The 22,128-nt window shown below is 39.7% G+C and overlaps 1 protein-coding gene across 1 annotated transcript; it reads right to left on the bottom strand.

Moving 5' to 3' along the window:
• Nucleotides 1-842: 842 nt before the first annotated feature.
• On the bottom strand, nucleotides 843-20,132 carry AMACR (alpha-methylacyl-CoA racemase). The gene is made up of 5 exons (XM_059492184.1): nucleotides 19,865-20,132; nucleotides 17,108-17,251; nucleotides 14,439-14,599; nucleotides 9,659-9,845; nucleotides 843-1,645 (listed from the first exon to the last, which is right to left on the bottom strand). Exons 1-5 carry the CDS (start codon nucleotides 20,121-20,123, stop codon nucleotides 1,236-1,238), a joined length of 1,161 nt encoding a protein of 386 aa, XP_059348167.1. The 5' UTR covers nucleotides 20,124-20,132; the 3' UTR covers nucleotides 843-1,235.
• Nucleotides 20,133-22,128: the final 1,996 nt, after the last annotated feature.

The following is a 22,128-nucleotide window of genomic DNA, read 5'->3' as shown; positions in this document are numbered from 1 at the left end:
AATCAGATATATCTGGGACTAAGAAACTTGTCAAGTCCTGTGGCAACTGTGTATAATGTTCAGTAGCTTACACTAGACTATGAGCTGGAAACCCCAGGTGTTTTTGCTGATGGTTTAGACAACTTGCCAGGACCTACTAGATAATTCTTGCTTCCAGACTGGTTTATGTAGTAGAATGTAAAAGGTTTTCTTATGGTAATAATGTTGACATTTTTGCCACAACACATTAAAATGGGCTAAAGTATAGCTCAGCTTTGGAAGCCTTTGTAACCAACAAACCAAACTTCAAAATTATCTAAATATCCAACCCTTCATGTTATAACTCCTCACACCTTGGACAATACTGTAATAATGCCATATAATTAATTCTTTTTAAAAGCATATTTTCTTTTGTCTTGAAAGAGATGGTTTCAAATGAAAGTTTAAGTTTGAAGGAAATGAAAACCAAATAACCATTGTTTAAAACCTGCACAGCAAAGTTGCCTACCATTTTTCCATAAGGAGAGGAAAGGATTATTAGTTGGCAGATATTTTAAAAACAAAAAAGTTTGATTCTGAATTTAGTTTCTAGCCAAGGTGATAGTCCGAATGTAATGCATAGTAAGGAGACTGCATTGAGAAAATGTAGTCAGGCTGTTAAACAGATCAACTTTGAGATAATAGCTCTGCAGCAGCACATGAAAGAATAGCATTAATTAGACCATAGTTTCAGCATGATAAAACATTATTTTAATTAATTAATTCATTAATATGAAAAATATTAATTCATATGAAACATAAATTAATATGAAAATAGATGAAAAAATCCCTTCTAATTAATGAATAAACAACACAATCACTCATTTAAGAAGAATATAACTATATTTTAGTAAAATAATTGCTTTCAAGTAATTACAACATGTATTACAAATCAATGGTGTAACCAAGAATTAAAATAATCAAACCAAAGGTTACAGTATTTAAACAACATTCTGAGAGTTTACAGGTGCTCAACAAGTAAACTGTGTAGATCTTCAGAACACAACTATAGTATCATTCTAGACAACAGATCATCCAGGTACACAAGTACACAAGTCTCACTGTTTTCAAATTAAATTTAAAATGTCAACAATTTTAAACATATAAATTACTTAAAATCAATATTATGCCAACATTTACTTGTCATATAGTTCAATTTTAAAGCACAAAAGCTTACAGTATCAGCCTGAAATTTATCTCATATGCATAGTCAGAGATTATAAACTAGCTTTTAGGTCCTTGATTTCTATTGTTTTATCAGAACGAAGTTTAGCAATCTCTTCCTTAGTAAACCCATATTCTAGAAGTATGTCTTCTGTGTGCTCTCCTACAAAAGGATCTCTTTTACATGATGGAACAGCAGGAGTCCTAGACAGAACAGGAGCAGGTCTAGGACTTATCTCTCCCGGATCATTTTTGATAAAAGAACTTCTTTCTTTGTTATGCTGATGTGAGGCAGCATCCTCGAAGGATAGAACAGGGGTCACACAGGCATCAGTGCTATCGAATATGCTGCACCACTCAGCCTGTGTCTTCTGTGCAAATATGGATGCAAATTTTTTCTTCATTTCAGGCCAGTGGGAGAAACTCAACTGAGCAGGGAGTTCATCTAAATTTAGCCCAAGACCTGAAAGGAGAAAAGTAAAGTTTAACTATAGTACAGCTTAGATAATTCACTAAGTGCTTCTCACAACTAAGTGTATTCCTCAAGAAGACAAGATTTTGCAGGCAATACTACAGTCACTTTGAACTTTATTTGGGTATCTGTGCAGGGCAAGGAGCAGAATAATAAAATGTTCTATGATACTTGCAATTAGACTAAACTGCATCAGCTACAGCCTTTTAAGTACATACCTATAACAAGCACTCATTTGTATGAACACTTCACAGAAGCAGCAGCTGTCTCGAGGTAATAATGTCCTGAGAAAAGCTTGATAGCAGGATCATATTCTCTACCTGGCATTAGCAACACAGAAATCTGCTGAATGGATCCTGTACTATTGGGACACACATGACAGATGATAGACTTTGGACCTGGTTACTGCAAGAGTGATCTGCTTCTTCACTCCACTGTCCAAAGAGGCTCCAGCAGCGTCTCCTCCTCGCTCTGCTCCAGCTCACTCCCCAGGTTCCACTTCCCTCAGCCCTTCCACTCACCAGCTGCTCAATAACCCTGCTTTCCATCTCAGCTGCAAGGACCACCCAGGTAAGCACTAAGCACATCCCTTCTGAGACACCAGGGCAAAGCATGGGCACACAGGCCTTGTAATGACAATTTCCTAAACCAGGCAAGTCCCAGGTCTATCCCTGAACTAAGCATTCCTTCTCACTGGGGAGCTTACAGCTCTTCTGTGCTGCCAGCTTCCAATACCTCTTTCTGTTCTCATGGATTCTGCTCTCTGAAGTCTCTGCCCTTTCATTCTGCTACTTCAAGGAGATGCAAGAATTTTTATCACTTATTTTAGAGATTATCTCAAAAAGGAGGTAAAACACAAGAAAGAGAAAAGGCAATTGAACTACAGTTTCAAATCGAGACAATTTCAAATGGAAGCTAGTTTCAAATGGAGGTATAAGCAGAATATATGATACTGAATAGAAATCAGAAGTGACATACTGAAGGCTGTTCTAACAGTCACATTTTGAAATCCAGGAGCATGAACACAGCAGGAAAAATTCAGAAAAAGCAGGGATACAAAAGAAGATAATTTGAGAAATTCAAAAGATGAGAAAACAACTATTATCATAATGCTTCAAAGTAACAAAAAAAATTAGCTTCTTAGAAAACAGCAGTTCCCTATAAAAGGCAAAGGAAATATATAGCTTGGGTAATAGAGGGCTGTTTGCAGGCAGAATTTATGCAGACCTCCTCTTGCCTTTAGTTGTAGATAGGCAGAAAATACCTTAAATATCTTGTCTTTCTACAGCTTCCTTACCACTGAGTGAGGTAGATATATTGCTGCTTAAACATATAAAAAAGGGAGATAGTTCCTTTACTTCTGCTCAGTAAGTTCTTTCTCTCCATTCATAAACTGTACAATACACTTGGGGCCCACAGTGCCCCCCCCAGTTTAACACAGTATTTAAGAATGTCACTGTTGATCACAAGATTATTAAACATAGTTTTGAAAATTAATACATGCTTTGAAATTGCACTTTGGTACTTCAAAGGAAAACACACAGAAATTGCCAGTCTCCAGACTCAGAAACACAGCCTTGCAGTTGTTCACTCTCACAAGAAATTCATCACAGTCAAAGACAAAATGAGTATTCTCACATCTTATTAGAAAGAGCTATGGATATCAGGATAAATGATACTACAAATGATCAGTCCTCATGGTTTTATCAAGCCCTTAATGCCCTTATCAAGCACCTTAAATCACTGAACTTACACTCTTGTGTCCATAACCATTCATGTAATCCTAAAAATGAGATCAGCTGAAGGTAACTCACACTGGTTGAACATCATGATCACATAAAAGCTAGCAGTATGTTCAAAATTAATTTTACTATTGATTTTCAAAGTCTTCTACTAGAGATCTACAGCGCAGTATAGTTTACTTATGAACTATAAGGTGAGGCAAATTTACCTTCCACAAAAGGAAATACTCACTACCTGACCTGTCTCAAAGCATGAAATCTTGTCAAGTGGAAACTTTGTTTCACAGTACTCATTTTCTTATTAAGTTGGTTTGGTTTCTAGCAGCCAGTCCAACATGAGCAGTGCTCTACCATTATCCCATTACACAATTATTTTTGATGATTGTGGCAGATGGGAAGTTGGCTGAGCCTCACTGCACATTCTCTGGCAAACTGGAACAATATGCAGAACCTGGAATTTAATATTACATGCTCATTTTCTGCTTACCACTGAAGACTTCAGCTTTAAACAGGATGAACTGAGAGCATTTAGGCACTACAGCTCCTCATTTTCCAGCTTGTGCTCACCATTTGTGGTGCGGATGAGCAGAATCAGAGCAGGAGTGACTGACTCAACAAGGAAACTATTGCATGGCACATAATTGTCTGGGATACCACAGAAGCACAGACTTCACTCAGTGTAATCAAAAGCAAAGTCTCTTCTACACAGAACATCTTATAAAGCAATCATGACTTAGTTCCAAGTCTTTTTGTTTAAATTTTCATCTAGGAGTTTTTGTATGGAAAAGCCTAATCAACCTACTTTAGCACACCTTGAAATTATTTTTGAAAACTGAAAAATTGTCTCCCTATAATAATGTAGCTTTAAATCTCCTTCAAATGCTATAGTTTATTGACATATATCCCCACATCGTTTATTGATGGAGCAAACTGAAATCTCTATTTCTACAGAACTTCTTAAAAAACTCTAGTAAAATCAGGCACTGATTTCAAGAGAAAGAAACCAGCAAAATTCATTAGATCAATCAGTGAAGTTGGTTTGGTATGTCAGAAATTGAAACAGTTTTTTTTATATTATTTCAGTCATATATTTTAAAAGCAGAGTTTTGTTCAGGATTTTCTTGGTTTAACTTGCTAATTTTCTTTTCAAAAATGTATGGTCATAGCAGAGTCATTCTGAAATTATGTTGTCATAATATGACTGAATAAAATCATCTAGCATGGGAAACCTTAATTTTGGCCTAAATAACAGCTGCAAGGTGAAGGCCATTGCTCTTTTTCTTGCTAAATAAAATTTGTTCTCAGTGTGAGAGGGAATTGAATTTCAGAATATCCCACATTTCAGAAGAAAGCAATGGATTTTCATTAAACTTACTATGTAAAGTTTTTTCTCTGATCAAGGTTTCTAAAACTTCAGAATTTTTTAGGAAGTGACAGTTGATCAGGCCCACAGTACTACCAGGCCTCACTGCAAATGCATCCATAGCTGTACTCCAAGCTGACATACTCAATTACCACAACTGCAAATGTTTTGATGCAGCAGAGACTGGCCCTCTACAGAATTTGCACAATGTTTAAGGCTTATCATAATAAATAAATTAAAACAGAACATAACTTTATGTATAACTGAGTCTAAAACATAATGAGGAAAGTGTTTGCCCATGTTGAATGTCTCAATAACAATGTGATATTGCACTCAGTATACCAGCAGATTTTTAATACAGTACACAATACTTAACAATCACAAAATGGAGAGTCCTGTGGAAATCCTTGATAATTATATAAACAATGTTTTTCAATGGCTTCTTAATTTTTTCCTAATATTTTTTTAAACAGAAGTAATACAAATAGGAGTACTGAAAAGTAGTATGAAAGGGGTACTATAGAGTAGGAACTGAAGATCAGTACTTCAGTGACTGTCAGTGCTTTCCACACCAATGTAAGTGGACACTAAGCTCACCTTGTGTAACTGATTTCACACCATATAACTCAGAATCAAACCTTTACTCCCACCTGCTCCACAGTATTTACTGTGTTCTTCACGGCCCTTGTAGCCTGGCTGCAGCAGACTAAGCATCTACTGCTGAAAAACAGAACAAACCTGCAGAAGCAATTCACAGGCCAGTTGAAAGACATGCTGTCTCTTTCTGTTGAAAGATTAAGGCTTAACATTAGTAGCAAATGTTTCTGCTATCAGATTTTTCAACAGATGCCAAGGCATTTTAGCTATTTATTGTCTGATTTTTTCAGTAATAAAATTAATACCAGTGAAAGGACTACAGCTTGTCTGTTAATAGCAAATATTCAATAGTGAGCTCAAAATACTTTTTCACTTCATCTGTTTTACATAGCTTCAGTTTTTCATAAAGCCTTTTGAAATTTATTTGAAATTTATTTAATTAATAAATTTCTGGCAATTTCTGGCAATTGCCCCTGCTGAGCACAATCTACAAAGCCAACAATACTCTCAAACTAATATGCTCTATTTTCTTAAATTTAGTTTCCCTCTGCAGCCTCCTTTAGAACTTTCCTCACCATGTCATTAATTGCACTTGGGTCCAGCACTGGGTTCCTGCAGGAACTCTGCAGGGAAACACTGAACCAAAACCAAAAGGAAATCAGTTCTGCTTTGGCTAAGCAGAATTCTGTGAGCAGAGACAAATTGTTCAGACATCACACTCCTTTCTCAATTCTGCAGTCTTCAAATCTCCAGCTGACATCTGCAACACCCATATGCTTGTACTCTCATTCCATGGGAGTAGCAAAACTAATCTACCCTCTGAATATGGACAGAGAGACATCAAGTGGTTTTTGAATATATTTTATCTGGAACAGCACCAAACTGCTCACCAGCAGAAGTGACCAGAAATATGGAGAAAAGCTATGAAACGAAACTATGGAAATTGCAACTGGACCATACCATTAAACCCACTTCAAAGCTGGAGTTAATGCCTGGAACAGATGACAGCCTAAGTCAAAGATCCTCAGATTTGTGAAAAAGCAATACAATTCTCACAAGCACTTTTCCCTATAATATTCAAAGACTTAAATTCTGAATTTAATTTCTGCAATAGGTATCCCAGAAAGGAAATAATCCCTAAGCCACAAGAAGGTTCTGCTGCTCTAATTTAGTGAACTATTGCTTCAGAAAGATTTAAATCATAAGTACTGAAAGGAATAAATATTTCCTATGTGAAAATCTGAACAGATCACAATATGCACCTCAAACAAAAAACCAAAAAGACCAGCTGCTTTAAATTAAATATTGTGAGAAAATCTTGATTTTGGTAATTTACTTTAAACAACACACTTTTACAAAATAAACAAAGGAAACTCAATGAGTGTAAACAAGCAAAGATAGGGATACAATTAATGGCAAAAAGCAAAATTTCCTCAAAGACTGCAGCATATATGTTGGATTTTTTTAAATATGGCAGAAACAGACTGAAACACATGCAACAATGACTGCAGTTGTTGTCTACTTACAAGTGGATACACACTAGTTCTTTCCTGCTGGAATAACTATTTTTGGAACCTCAGCTGTTCAAATCAAGCAACTTCTCTGCACTGTAAACATAAGGAGTACTTTCAAACATGAAAATGAAGTTGTCCAGTGTGGGTGCCCCAACATAAGCAGAATTCACAGTTGCTCTAAGTTCTAAATTTCTGAGAAACAACTACAAGAAAACCAGAATTTTAGCACTTTCTTCAGTAAAGAGTCATCTAAAGAAGACAGAGACCATCAGTGACATTGTATCACCTGGCCACTGGTTTCATCCATCACAGGCTTATCTTTAGATAACCTGGCTGAAAGGGAAAAGCCCAAGTTTGCCCCATAACAATGATCAATAAAAGATAGCAGGACTGTCCAGAAAAAGTTGACAAAGAGTCACAAACAGAACCACATTGCAGAATTTTGGTGCTTTTTGGACAAGTACAGATTCTATCCCAGTCCTGTAGCTTAACTGTGATTCAACATAGTCTCCAAAGAACAAAATACTGCAGGCCATGAATACTGCAGGCCAGTGTTTGATCACTTAAGCCAAACATATAGGTATTTGAGTATACAGCCTTATTTTTTTCTCATATGCTTTGTACTTAATACAAGCACTTTCCCTGAAGATATTTATTGGAATTCCAAATTACCTAACTCCAAGGGCAAGGGCTTGCATTTGATTTTGATATAGTTTTATATTTACTTTTGTTCTTCAACTTTCTTTTTCAAGGTCAAGTTGCTTACAAATTGAGTTCACAAACAAGTTATTCTCAGGACTCTTAGAGACAAAAAAGCATCATCCTCTTCAGCCAAGAAAGTGGCATTTCCAGATTTGACATTTGATCAGTCCAACATAATGCTGGACATGTCCCTGAGTCACTCCAGAAGCCTTCCTCATGTATTTCACGTAGCAGCATATCCCAATTTACATATTCCACACAACTGCATGGACTTTTTTAAGCTACAAGAGAAGCAGCCATTCACAGCTACAGCTGCACAAGAACCTGGGGAGCACCACAGGCTGCAAGAGACAAAGCCAAAGAATAAAGAACAAGCTCTCTTTGGGATCCTGCTCACCAGGATCCCAAAATCCCAAACCCCACCTTACAACCCCATAACACAAGAAATACAAGAGCTGCAGATGAGAACAACTGCTTGCCCTCAACTGCCCAATGCACACCCTGTCCCTGAGCAGTGACCACCCACCAACCTCCCTTCCAGTTTTATTTCTGAGCATCATGTCCTGTGGTACAGAATGTCCCTCTGGTCAGCTGGGGTCAGTTGTGCTGGCTGTGATCCTTTCCCATTTCTTGGGCAGCCCCAGCCCTCTCACTGGTGCAGTGGGATAAGGAGGAGAAAAGTCCTCAGTGCTGTGCAAGAGCAGCTCACCAGTCTCTGAAACACTCCTGTGTAATGGCACTGCTTCCAGCACAAACCCAAATCACAGACCCCTGCTAGCTACTGTGAAGAAATTCAGTGCTATCCCAAGGCAAAACCAGTACAAATTGTAGCATGGATACAATTCAAGAAATGCTAAAATTCAAGGAAAAATCAGGGGGAAAGAGACTGGGCAAGAATAAGGAACTACTCCCCTGGCAGGCTCACTGACTGGCCACATGAGCCACGCATCGAGTAATGTGGTTCACAAAACGCCGGGTGCGCCCACTTTAGGAATCCTTTGCTGACACTCCTTGAACTCATTAACCAAAACTAAAACTAAATTGAGAACTTCTTATAGCCTTCATATTTTGTGCAAAGAAAGAATAAATACTAAATTCTTTCAAGATTTTTTTATATTTTCATAAATTCTGTATGGAAAGCATGGCAATCTACCAGAGAACCACAACAGAAAAAAAATTTAATTAAATAACCAATAAGAAGCTAAGAGTCCATGGGATAAAAGGGTTGAAGCACAAAACAAGTTCAAAAGTAAAGATGCAGCTGAACATTTGTTTTAATTTCATACAGTTAAACATTTTGCATAACCCATTCTAATTTCTTGAAAAGATAAATCATGATTTATGGTGATATTTAAAGAGCCTTAGTCAAATATAAATATTATATCCACAACTAGACACTAAAAGCAGTCTGAAATTGTGTGGAGAAAATTAATTATTTAAGCAGAATTTGCTTCCACAGTAATTTTTTCTGTCAAGAAATACTAAAACTACTTACTGTGAACATTCCTTTCTGAAACAATTTAAATAGGTTTTATTTGTAATTACAGTACAAATAATAGATATTTTTTGAAATTATATTTGCAATTGCAAAGAATAAGGTCTTTTTAAAGTATAAGAATCATTTAAACTAAGTGATTTGCAGAAAAAGTTTTTAGTGCATCACCATTACAATAAGTCCAAAAGAAGACTTGCAATTTAAGTGTAGTTCCTGGGGGTGAAAAGGAAATAAATTAATGGCTAGAAAGACAATTAACTGTTACACAACTACCCAACTAGCTTCAGGAAGTGTTTGGCTTTTACAAAGAAATCACATTTCCCATTTCTTAGGAAGAAGCTTTTTACTGAAAGAGTGACAAAGTTCTGGAATGGTCTGCCTGGGGAGGTGGTGGAGCCATCACCCCTGGGTGTGTTTAAAAAAAAGTCTGGATGTGGCGCTCAGTGCCAAGGATAGCTGAGGCGCAGGGCATGGGCTGGACTCGATGATCTGGAAGGTCTGTGAACCATGCATCATGAATCAAAACCAACTGTGAAAGAATTCTCTTAATCATGCTTTGCTGTTATAAAACAATTGCTCCAACTTACTCACCTTTTATTAACTGGTTATAAAATTTAGGCTCAATGGCACCAACAGCCATGTATTTTCCATCAGAGGTCCTGTAAGTTTCATAAAAAGGTGCACCGCTATCTAGCAGGTTTTCACCTCGAGGCTGGTCCCAAAGTCCCAAATTTTGTGTCTTCCACAGGAAAGAACTTAGGTATGATACTCCTTCTACCTTGAAGATTTAGAGAAAAAAAAAGCTCCAGTAAATTAGCTGGCATGTTACCTAAATTCTGTATAAAACAAAGCAACAAAAAGCTATTACCAGTTCTGTCTTTTGCTAAGATTTTTAATGACAGAACCTCTGGTAAGGTTCTGTCATTAACCATTTCTTAAAATTTTCAATTACTGTTTACACTGCATATGTGAAATCATCTAGAATTAGAGAATAAGAAAGAACATAAATGTAGTCAGGCAGCTTCAGATGGACAACACACCTTCAATGCACAAAGCTTCTTCATTTAGCAAGTTTAGAGAATGAGTGAGTAATTTCAAGTGAGGGAAAAGCTTCTTGCCTCTATACAACATTAAGCATCAGACAGCTATCACACCTTCTAAACCTCTTGAAACAAGGTATCTGTACAATCCCATAAATACCAAATTTTTATCTCCTATAAATACACTGATTATAGGAAGACTGCTATTTTTAGCAGAAAATTTGAAGGAAGTAAAATAAAATCTTCAACACTAAGTTAAAACATAAACTATTCCCCCACTGTCATCACTGGCAGCTACACACACAGAGCAACAAAATCTCTACATAGACAAGACTTTGATGAATACAGTGCTAGAAAACATGATTAATCCCATTCCAAATTGCTCCTCAAATTTTTGTCTTTGTGCAGTACACCTAGATGAAAATTCAGTTTGTTCAGCTTTTTAATAATTACCAAGAGTGTACAAAAGTCTTTAAAAATAAATCACATACTACAGTTTTGCTCATCAGCACAAATAATTTTCTTTCAAATGTATTGAAATTACTGTAAGCAAAGATAAGCCAGCTAATAGTGCATGGCCAGAAACACACCAGCAGAACAGATTAAAACCTGAGCTGTATTATTCAGAGTATCACTTGATTCATGCATTTTCAGCTGCATGAAACTAACCTAACACTGTCTATAGAGAAAAGCACAGATACTGTGCCAAAAAAAAGGCTACTAAATTTTCATGCAGGCTACTAAATTTACTATTAGTTTATACCTTTCTATGCAAAAATTTAAAACAAGCAAATTGCTGAAGCATGCAGTCAAGAGGGCTTCTTCATTTAATGTGTGTTACTTGGGCTCTGCTTCAAGCACAGGAATACTTCTATCCTCATTGCCACATGTTAAAGTTAATTAAAGTACTTTCATATGAGAAAATACTGCATACCTTCATCTACATGTCTGCAAAATTATTGCAAGGATGTTAAAATAAAGTTTGTTTTACTAATGACCTGATCTTGCACTGCTCATATTAACAAAAAATAATATTACACAAAAAGCACTGAAAGTAAGGATAATAAAAGATGGGGAAAACATTAGAATAAGCTCTAACTGAAAATTAGATTTTGGTGCTGACAAAACTCTTAGTCAGCAGCTGTACAATACCTATGTGCTACTTACCCAGGAAACACTTAAAACAGCACATCTGGTTTTGACTGGTACAGGGAGTTCAGAAATACGCCTGTCTGGGCAACTGGACAGTTAGGTTCTGCCTGAGGCCCACCACAATTCAGAGACAAGTAAAAAAAGTGTCTTAACATCTGCACCAGACCTCCAAAGGCATGTAAAAATAACATCACACACTCACTAATGTGGTCACTTTCTTTTACAACATGAAAAGGGTAACATGGAGAGACTCCACTTAAGTCTAATTGCAGAATGATTATAATAACAGTTATGTGTTTCATGTTTCCCTCATGTTAGAGAACATCTGCAGTCTCTGAAGCAGGCACAAGAATCCAGAGGCATCACCCTAATGGGTGACCTGTCTGCTCCGCAAGCCTTCTGTTCTTTCCACAGACTGAAAACAGCTCAAACAAAAGTGGGAATGAATCCATACCAAGCTAAACTATCCTCGTGACTGATGCAGGCTTCTAGGATGTGGGAGTATTGGTTTTGAGTACCTCCAGGCTGAGAAAAACCTGGAACCTCAAGTCTTCTGTTGCATTGCTAAATGCTCCTGCCACGAGACTCTTATGCAAGCTATTGCTACCAGCATGCCTTCCTGTGGCTGTCTTTTCACAAAGAGTGAGTTATGCTCAGTCAGATGCCCACCACCAGCAGAAGGCTCTGTGGCTGAAACTCTAGTGAACCCCAGCTGTGGGCCTGACTCACATGCCTCTGTTCCAGTGTGGTGCAGGAATGCAGAGGTACAATTCTGCCTACTGTGTCACATCGCAGTGTTCACTCCACGTGGCAACTATTTGGCATCCTGTAAGACAGCCATGATCCCTACAGGGTCAATGAGAAGGGACAGCAACCAGCAGGAATCAGCTCAGGCCAGGCACAATTCTTCTGAGACAGACAGATGAAATGCTGAACCCAGGGTCTACTTTTTGCACAGTTTCTACTACAGAAAATTCTACCATGTGTCTGAGTCTTTAACATATTCAGACTACCTAAACTGTACAAGATCTTAAGTAAAGGGTCTCTTAAAGAAAAAACAGTCTTAAAACAAAACAGCTGAAATGGCATAGTGTTGTGATTTTTAAAACAATTCCTTCCACAAAAAAAAATAACTTAGGTGTAAAACCAGGCTCATCCACCAGTCAATTTACTGCAGTCGTTACTGCTGATGATGCATGGATAATTTTTATCAACGATGTCACTGAAAGTCTATTCAAGAAATGGGGAATATGACCAAATATCAGGTAAAGTACATTCTGTGGTACTGGACAATATTCTGTCCATGTCACAGGTCACCAGGCACATCAGCAGGGAACTGTAAATTCCACAATTCTAATGAGACAAGAAAAAACTGGAAGAGACTATCTTAAGGGCTTAAGGGCTTAAAAAAGACCCACAATACATTCCACTCCAAATGAGCTACAAATTTCATTAGAACATTAGCAGACTTAACTGATTTCTCTTCTAACAAATTCCTTTAATTCTCTGAATTATGATAAGGAAACTTTGATAATACTACAAACTACAAGATATATATTTTTCAGTATTTGAAGGCTTGTCACAATTCTCCACAGTTTTTCTTTCACAAATACACAGTCTCCTTCAATTCTTCTTTTAGATCATGTTTCTAGAGTCATAATTCTTGTTGTGCTACTTGGGCTCCCTCAAATTAGCAACTTTGAAAGATGATGGTCAGCGTCTGAAACATTGTTTTGCTGAGACTTCATAAACATTGACTAGGTTAGAATAATTGCTTCAGAAACTTTGCTGGCTCTATTTCCTGTTTAAACATCCTAATACAGTATGTGTGTGTTTTGTAACAGCATGATATTGTTGACTCATGTTCAGCTTGTGACTACTACGAACCCCCAGGATTGTACTTTAGCCAATTGTTCTCTCACTGTTACTGCATTTGTGCAGCAAATTGTTTCTGCCTACAAAGGACCACAGAGCAGCAATGTCTGTGAATGGCAGCCAGTTCTTTCAGGTCACTGCTCCAATCTGAAAAGGTCATTTTCAATTCTAACCCAAGTCCAGCACACTTGCAGTCCTTCACATACGTGTATCATCTGTAAATTTACTAAACACAGTCGCTCATCCATCATTCAGCTTATTGACAAAAACAAAAGGAAAAAAGTCCCAACAAACATCTATAGAACTCCATTTGTTAAGTTTTTCATTTTGGCAATCAGCTACTAAAAACTTTTGTTGCAGTAAAAACATTAGTCCTGTTTTGCACTGCTCCCATAAAATTTTGATCTAGACCACAATGCCATGGACTGCTTCTGAAAACATCTTGTGAATTTGTAAAAAACTTACCGAAATCAAGAAATCCAACATCTCTTGCTGCTCTACTCTCTTCAAGACCCCTTCAACAAGAGGATTTGTTTCAATTAATGTAATTTTTTTTTCAATTTATATTTAAGGCCAAACCTCAGTCTTCACTAAGGTAGTATGCCTCAAACGGAGGTCAAATTTTAATTGCAACAATCTTTAAAAAGAAAAATGAAGAACAAGAGAGGAACAACAACTGTAGATAACATAAGTTCCAAAAATTAATGTAAATAGTTATTTTTCCTCTGTGTTTAAGTGGGTGGCCTTCAGTGGAAAAATATTCATTAAGCTAATTTAGCCTTTCATTTATTTTACAGCACATTCACAAAGTGTCTGAAGTTGACTTCTTGGCAATGATCCACAGGCAGTGTAACTATCCCAGGGAACAGTGTTTCTAAATAAGATATGACCTGTCACAAATTCATAAGAAGATGTATCTTGAAGAAAGCTAATGCGATTTTACTCCAAGAGTACTGCAATTTTTGCTGTTATGCAGTAAGCCAGTTGTTTACTATACACCCTATCTCCATACACCACACTTACTCTTCAAATACATAGTGCTAATACTTTGTGAAGTAGGCAGACAGGCAAAAGCAGGGAGAGGGGAAGAGGCTGAAGTATGTGCTCCGTGACATAAGGATGTTATGGCAGCAGTGATACATGAGAATTGCTTGCATGTGAAGGAACAGCCATCTTAGGAGATCCCTCACTTTCCCTTTCCCAACTTCTCAATTCTAAACCTTACAATCTCCTCCCTTTCCCAGATTTAGAGTAGGAGAACACCCAAGCAAGCCTAAGAAACCCCAAGTTCCTTGAGAACTTACCATACTTGCATCAATGACCTGCCCTTTGCCAGATTTGGCACGTTCAAAGAGGGCTATAAGAATGCCCAGTGCACACATGACACCTCCACCAGCAAAATCAGCCAGAAGGTTTACAGGTGGAAAAGGATTTTCATTCTTTCTACCCAGCTTTGACAGCACACCTGACAAAAGAGAAAACAAAGCAAGGATAAGCATAAAATTATTATAAACATTCATTTCTACAAGTAAAAGTTTCATTCTTTTCAAACCATGCTAATAAATAAGGCATAAAGCAATCTTCTAATGTTTCCTGTTTCTGCTTGGCTGACTCTTTAATTCACAGAAGAGTGAAAATATATGAAATCACAATAGTGAAGATGTAATTAATTAAAGAGATTAACAAAACTCTCACAGCTAAACGTTGATATTTTGACTTAGGAGGGACAAAATTTTAGTTTAAATAAAATTTTATAAAAATCCAACCCTGCATGCAGTAATTCTATATTAGTACTTTGTACATGCATTGGATCTCACCCATCAAGAGGCACTATGAATGTCTCAAAGCCACTTTGATAAAGTGTTCTTCTTTGAATATTTTAAAACAAAAATGCAGATGTATAGTCTTATGTGCTCATAAAAAAGGAACTAATAATCATAACAAAGGATGTCACACTGACAACGGTTCTTCAGTCCTATCCTCTCTCTCCAACTACGTCTGGGAAAAAAAAGGTTACACATAGGAACAGGTGACTAACTCAGGAAGGTTATCTCTGATTGCATGCAATGTAAACACAGGGAACCTATGTTTATGCCAGCAATTATGCAAAAACAAATGGAATTAGAGCAAAGGCTAAGCCAGTTTACTTCAGTCAGAGCTTTGAATTTGTTAGCATTTCTCTGCCACCCTGAGCAACCTCTATACTGTAACCTTACTCTTTATAGTTCCCACACAGCAATTCCCTTTGGGCAAGCAAGAAACTGCAGTGTGATCACCCGTCTCCTGTGTCTGCGGCCTGAGACTTGCACAATACATGGTCAGAAATTCCTGAGAATTGCATGGTTCTGATGGACTGTTTAATTAACAAATAGTCTAATGCACTTCCTATGGGCAACAGAGAGCACAGTATAGTAATTTCCAAATCCTGTAGTGCAGGAATAAAACCCCTGCTGCTGCCTAAAACCTTCCTTTTAATAGTTTAAAAAGTTGTCACAGGCACCAGAAAATTAATATACCGACTTCTTTAGAGTTCCTAACACAAAATATTTTTCTACTTAAAGGAAGACAAAGCTTACTAGAAAAATACTCAAAATATGAGATCTCATTTTTGAGGAATGACACCTCTCAAACACCTTGCTCTATTTCTTTTTAATAGGCAGAAAAACTTGATCTGTGAAATTTCAAGCAAAATTATTTTACGTAGCTATCACAAACCAAAAGACTACTGATTAAATCAGCTCCAGAGCTAAAAATCACTCTATTTGTAAACCAGAAAGTAGTACAAACTAAGGTAGGGATGGACCATGCTGTTTCTGTACCAAGTCTTTCCCTGCACTAATAGACACAAATACCCTAATTCTTTGAAATCATCTTAACATGAAGTCAAAGTGTTTCAAATGAGACATCTTTTCTTTAATCTTTTCTACTCTCCAACAATTTTCCATGAAGGAAGACTGAATCCATTTCTAAAGAAATTTAATTCCACATCATTATGACTCCTCATAGTAGCAGATACCAGACCACCACGTTGGCATTGCCTCTGCTCCGTCCCTTTCCTGGGGCTACAAGAACTACTTTATCCAGTGGGAAGCCCAGAACTTTTGGGCCACTTTCCTCCTTCACAGGCATCAGTGACAGAAAGCAGCATGAAGAGCAGGAGGTAGGGCCATGCATGGATGGGCAGCGCCGGAGGTGTGTACTTTGTTTCTGTTTGCTACTGCGTACTTGTAAAGCCATACCACTTAAAACCAGCATAATATCCACAACACCTTAATAAAATGTAGCATTTCCACTTTATTTGAAGCCTACTTCCTTTCAGTTGGGATCAGTGGAGACATATTTACAAGCAAAAAAGCACAAGATCTCAATTGTCTTGTGCTGCCTACTTTTTCTACGCTCAAAAAAATCTGCTCACAAGCACATAAAATAATCTGCAGCCCTTTCAGGATTATAAGTAAACAGAGTTTCTAGGAGAGGGGTGCTGAAGAAAATATTCAGTCCTCTCTTCAGACAAACAGGCGGATACTTTATTCAGATAGAATAGCACCAAGGAAGGAAAATAATGTACAGCCTGGGAAGACATGCTGATCCAGCCTGTAACAGTTGGCTGCTGCAGGAAAACATGTCCAGTACATGCTTCCTCCTTTGGTGTGCTGACTGTTGGTTGGATCCCTCATTGAATGCTTCACCGTAACAACCCGGCAGAGACACCCTCATTTCTTCTGACCGGTTTCTGACTTGTGAGGAAGTTTACAGAGGGGCTAGGCAAGTGCCAGAGCTGACTGAAAGCATCAAGGAAAAGCACAGAGAAAGGAAAGCTCCATTTCAATGAGAGCGACAGTGACACTTCAGATCAGCTGTTTTATCACACTGCACATCAGATAAATTTTGAGCTACCTGCTTTCATCAAGTTCTTGAGTCTTGATCAAAGGGAGGAAAGATGCTTTATTTAACAGGAAATTTTACAGCCTACCTGATAAAGCCATGTAATTGATGTCATGACCCGCAGACTTGGCATATTTTCCTGTCTGGCCAAAACCAGTAAGTCTAGCATAGATGAGTCTGGGATTCTCCTGTAGAAGGACCTCTGGGCCAAGCCCAAGTCTTTCCATGACACCTTCAAAAGACATAAGCAAGGAATTCAAACTCACATTTAATATTACACAAAACATAATGGCTCAAAGTTAGATTATGCAACAGCAGAACTCAACTGCACTTTTTGAAGTAGCACATTCTACTTCAGTGTCCATGTTACAACACGAACATTATCAATTACCAACATACTGCATAAATTTTTAATATAAACCAAGCAGAAATTAGGCTTTAGGGGATCTTTTTTTCAGCTTTTATTCCTGTTTTACCACTGGACGAGAAAGCCACCCAAATCCCTTGAATATTCATCTGTACTTTTCTGCAATATACCTTCCTCACCATTTCTCAGTAGCTCTTGTTCCTGTGTGTTTTAACTCACTGATGTGACTGGACCATGCCACTATTCCACAGATGATCTGTAGGAACCACACACCAGTAAATGTGTTCTTTTTTATTGCAGGGAATAAAGAATTTTTAGAATCAGTGGTATATAAGCTGAATCAGCATGGATTTACAGAAATCAAAGCTAAAATTTTAATCTTGCAGTGGTTTTAAGAGAAGGAATTTGAATTGCAAATGTGAATTGTACTTTCTTACTGGTTCAGTGCAGTTTGGTCAGACTTTTACCAATAGTCTATAATGGCACTGCAAGGCCACACATTTCAGAATTGAAGGGATAACATAATTTCAATTCCTGCTCCACCCCAGAATCTATTATTCCAGCTTGTTTCACAAAATTAATCTACATTTTTACTACATCACCAATTTCATACAGATCCATTTCTACTGCACTAACTACTGGGCAGCTGCAAGTGATTACTCCCAAGAGGAAAGCAGTGAAATTTGGCAAAATGCATGATTTTCAAGCACACGAATGGAAACAGGGTGACAAATAACCCCTCTGTTGTCACAAAGTCATTGCTGCAAAGTTACACATGCCTTGCAAGAAACTGTTCTGCAGCTCGGGCCCCCAGCTTCTGTTTTCCAGCTGTCTCATGATGGGCCACAGATTTATGTAGTTCACTTACAGGCCCTTACAACCTACTATCTATTTACAAAATTGCCTGTACCTCCAGCCGAGGTAAAAACCCATCAAAGTGCCCATAAAAACAAAGAAAACAAAATTTCATTAACAAAAAACCCAGGAGACTAGCTACAAGGAAAAAGTGGAATTTAACTTCCGTTTTCTTTTTGCTCAGCTTGTGTAAACGAACAAGGTAAGGTAAGGTAAGAATAAACCCATTTTCTGAAGAAAAATAATTACTTGTGACACACGATCTGTCCACGATGTATGATGTCTAAACAACAGTATCCTATTTCTAAACTGTCTGTAAAATCTCCAAAACATTTCAGCTAGCTCCTCAATGAAGCATGATTACAGAATGGTTTGGGTTGGAAGGGACCTGTAAAAGTCACTTACTCCAAGCCTCTGTTGGGAGCAAAGACATCTTCAACTAGATTTGTGTACACAGAGCCCTGTCCAACCTGACCTTAATGGCATTTTTTCTAACAGAACAGCACCCTCAAGGAGCACGCAGGGATACTGACATAACCATCAGGTGAGTGCCTGTGTATGGTTTATAAATGGAGGAAACATGGAGGGAACATGAGACATCTATTGATCTTAAAATGGCATCAATTTTGCTACTGAAAATCAGACGTTATGCACGCCTATATGTGGTAAATTAGGAAATATGCACACTATAATTAAAAAATGAACTGAAAGTTCTCTTTAAAAAATTCGTTTTGAAAAATTATGTAATTGATTATTTGAAGATTTTGTCTTACTTTTAACCTAATGTTAAAAATGTAAAGTACTTGCAAAAACACAAGGAAGTTTTTCAAAAAGTAGATTTGAGACTGGCAGGAAGTGATAAGTTTGTAGAGCACAACTTTCTAAAATTAAACATGATGTTTAAAGATGAAGACTGTAGTTCATAACCTGGATTTGATCCTGAATCAGAGTAACCCTGTATAACATAATCACACTACTCTATTTAACACACACAACTCTTATATTCCTCTCCCTGGGATTTGTGCTTTGTACATGTGTACCCATAATGTCAGATCTCCTGTCTTCAGAGGAACTCTGAAGATCAAACTCTGACCGGCACAGCAACAATGGAGTTGCACTTTAGCAACAGGCCTGCATATCACACAGGATGGTGCCCCCAGCTCGGTGTGACCCCTCGGCTCGGACACCCTCCTGTTCGCCTAGGATTCGCAGCTCGGTGTAACCCCCCGGCTCAGACACCCTTCTGCTCATTCAGGGCTCCAGGCCCGGTGTGACCCTTCGGCGCGGACACCCTCCGGCTCCTCCAGAGCCCGGCCGGGAGCACGGCCCTGTCTGAGGGCTCTCGGCGGTTCCTCCTTGTGGTTTCACATGGCGGCTGCACTGCGCAAATCCCCCACACAGCAGGCGGCCCTAGCGCCTCCAGAGCTGCTCCCTGCCCGCTTCCCATTCAGAATCGCAGAGGCCACAGACAAACGGGAGCCCCTCAGCGACTGACCGGAGCCCCTCACCACGGGACCCGCAGCCCCCTAGCTCCAACCTCCCGCTCGCCTCCCACGGCCCGGCCCGGGCTGCCGCGGCCGCAGCGCCGCCCCAGCGCGGTTCCCGGCGGCCGGGGCCCCTCACCGTGGCGGAAGGGCTCGATGAGCACGTCCGCCCCGCCGCACAGTCGCCTCAGCACCGCGGCGCCCTGCGGCTGCTTCAGGTCTAGCGCCAAGGAGCGCTTCCCGCGGGCCTGCACGTCTCCGTGCGCTGAGGCCGCGGCGGACTGGGACAGGCGGTCGACTCGCACCACCTGCGCCCCAAAGTCGGCGAGGATCATCCCGCAGAGCGGCGCGGGCGCCAGCCCGGCGAGCTCCAGCACCCGCACCCCGCTCAGCGCCATCGTCACGGCCTCCTCGGCCGCTGTCGAGCGCCCATACACCGATCGCGGAGGCGGCCCGGGGCCCGCCCCGCCCGCTCCCGCGCGGCCCCGGGGCCGGGGCGGGCTCCTGCCCCCCCTCGCTCGGAGGCACCGGTCCCACTTCTCCGGGTGTTTCTTCACCCCGAGCCCTGATCGCCCGCGGGCGGCTCCACTGCCCGCCGCGCCGGCTCGCGGTGAGGAGGCGTAGGCGTTCTCTTGCAGCGGGATCGGCACGCAGCTGCTCTTGGGGGAATCTCCCTGTCCGACCATGCAGGAGCCAGCCCCCCTGGCCGTCAGACCCGCACCACCGGAGCTGGGACCGAGGCCCTTGGCAGCCGCGCAGCCCCCCACACTCACACTGGCTCTCCGGTAGAAGAGGCCCAGACGAGCAAATCCTTCAAATAATTTAATCGCAATGCAATAACCAAACAACAAAGAGTGATCCGCTGCCTCCATGTAGGGACCCCGAACAAAGGAAACCATGGGCTTTTACATCCCTACAGCCCAAGGGCAGGGAAGTCACAGAATCACAGAACCATTCAGGATGGAAGGGACCTCCAGCATCGTCAAGTCCAGACTTTGAAGTCTGACACTGGGTGCCATCGTGTCCAGCCGGTCTCCTGGCCGGGCCACAGGTCCCTGTGCCTGTTGTTAGGAAAAAGGTTAGGAGCCCTCAGCCTGGGGCTCCAGCCGTGCCCGGGGCACCTGCATGGGCCAAAACCCCCACACCCAAGGCCCCCAGGTCACAGGGTGGGATATTAGCTGGACACATGATTAAAACTTGGCATTTCTTTTCACCAGGTATTTCCTTAAGGAGGGCTGCCTGGCCCTGTTACTCTCGTGGCATCAGCTGCTTGCAGGAACCGACATAAATCCAGAAAGGGTAATGAAATCTTTGGCATTGTATTGACACAGCTTTTCAAACTTAGGCTCTGCTCCCAGTATTTCAGGTTACCGGGATGCAGACAGAGCAACTCATGCTGACATTATAAATTTCTTTAAATTGGTTAGACTGTGAAAACCTGTAAAGGCTGCTAATTTGAATGCAGAAATTTTTCTCATTATATAATAACAGGTCTGTTATACACCCTTCATTTTTTGTGCAGACACCAGGTCCTGTAATGCAGGCACTGATTATGTCTACTACTATGGTGGTACCCACAAGAAATGGCCAGGAGAAAAGTATTTGCATTTTCATTCAAATGAAGCTGGCTAGTTTTGTTTGTTATCCATCTCCCTTAGAGACACCATTACATGTAAGAGTTTGTTTTCAGAGACATTAGGATGTTACTGTGACACTGTGTTTCTCTAACTAATTTTCAGTTTCATTTGTCTCCTCACACCTTCAGGTCTTGGAGTTTATGTTGAATACGAACAGGCAATTTCTGTTGTATCCCCTTTGATTTCACCTGATGCTCTTTAGTTTACCCCATCTAAATAACACCATAATCACACACTGGAAAATGTCTGGATTTTGCTATGGTTTAACTGAGCAGTCCTTTGCACCTGCTGTTTAGTTGTCATCCAGAATTACAGCAAGTGATCTGTGGCAGAAACATTTAAGTCAGAACCCTATTAAGTTATTTCAGTCTCAGGGAGGTGAGGGCAGCATTTTATGAGCATTAACTCCAGTTTCAAAAATTGGATTTTACCAAACCAAAAAATAAACAGGCATGAGAGAGAAACAGATATTCTAATCAACCATGAGATGAAGGCTAATAATTTGAGTCCAGCAAACTCTCCTGAAGCAGCAAGTTGGCCAGCAGAAAATACGTGTTATAAATAAGATCTTCTCTACCATGGGCTTGCAGTGTGCAAAAACCAGTGTGATGTTAATCTGTGTGATGCCTTTTAATACTTCTAATTAATAAGCAGCAGCAAAGAGAAGGGCACATGAATTCACCATTGCAGAGGTAATGTGTATGTGAAAGGAGTTGTTCTGGGATTGAATCCACACTGTCAGAGTGCTCGTGTGTGCTTTATTCTA

Source organism: Ammospiza nelsoni, chromosome Z (assembly GCF_027579445.1).
Source record: "Ammospiza nelsoni isolate bAmmNel1 chromosome Z, bAmmNel1.pri, whole genome shotgun sequence".
Classification (NCBI taxonomy): Eukaryota; Metazoa; Chordata; class Aves; order Passeriformes; family Passerellidae; genus Ammospiza; species Ammospiza nelsoni.
The sequence above is the reverse complement of the archived record's forward strand: the minus strand, read 5'-3'. Positions and strand labels throughout refer to the sequence as shown.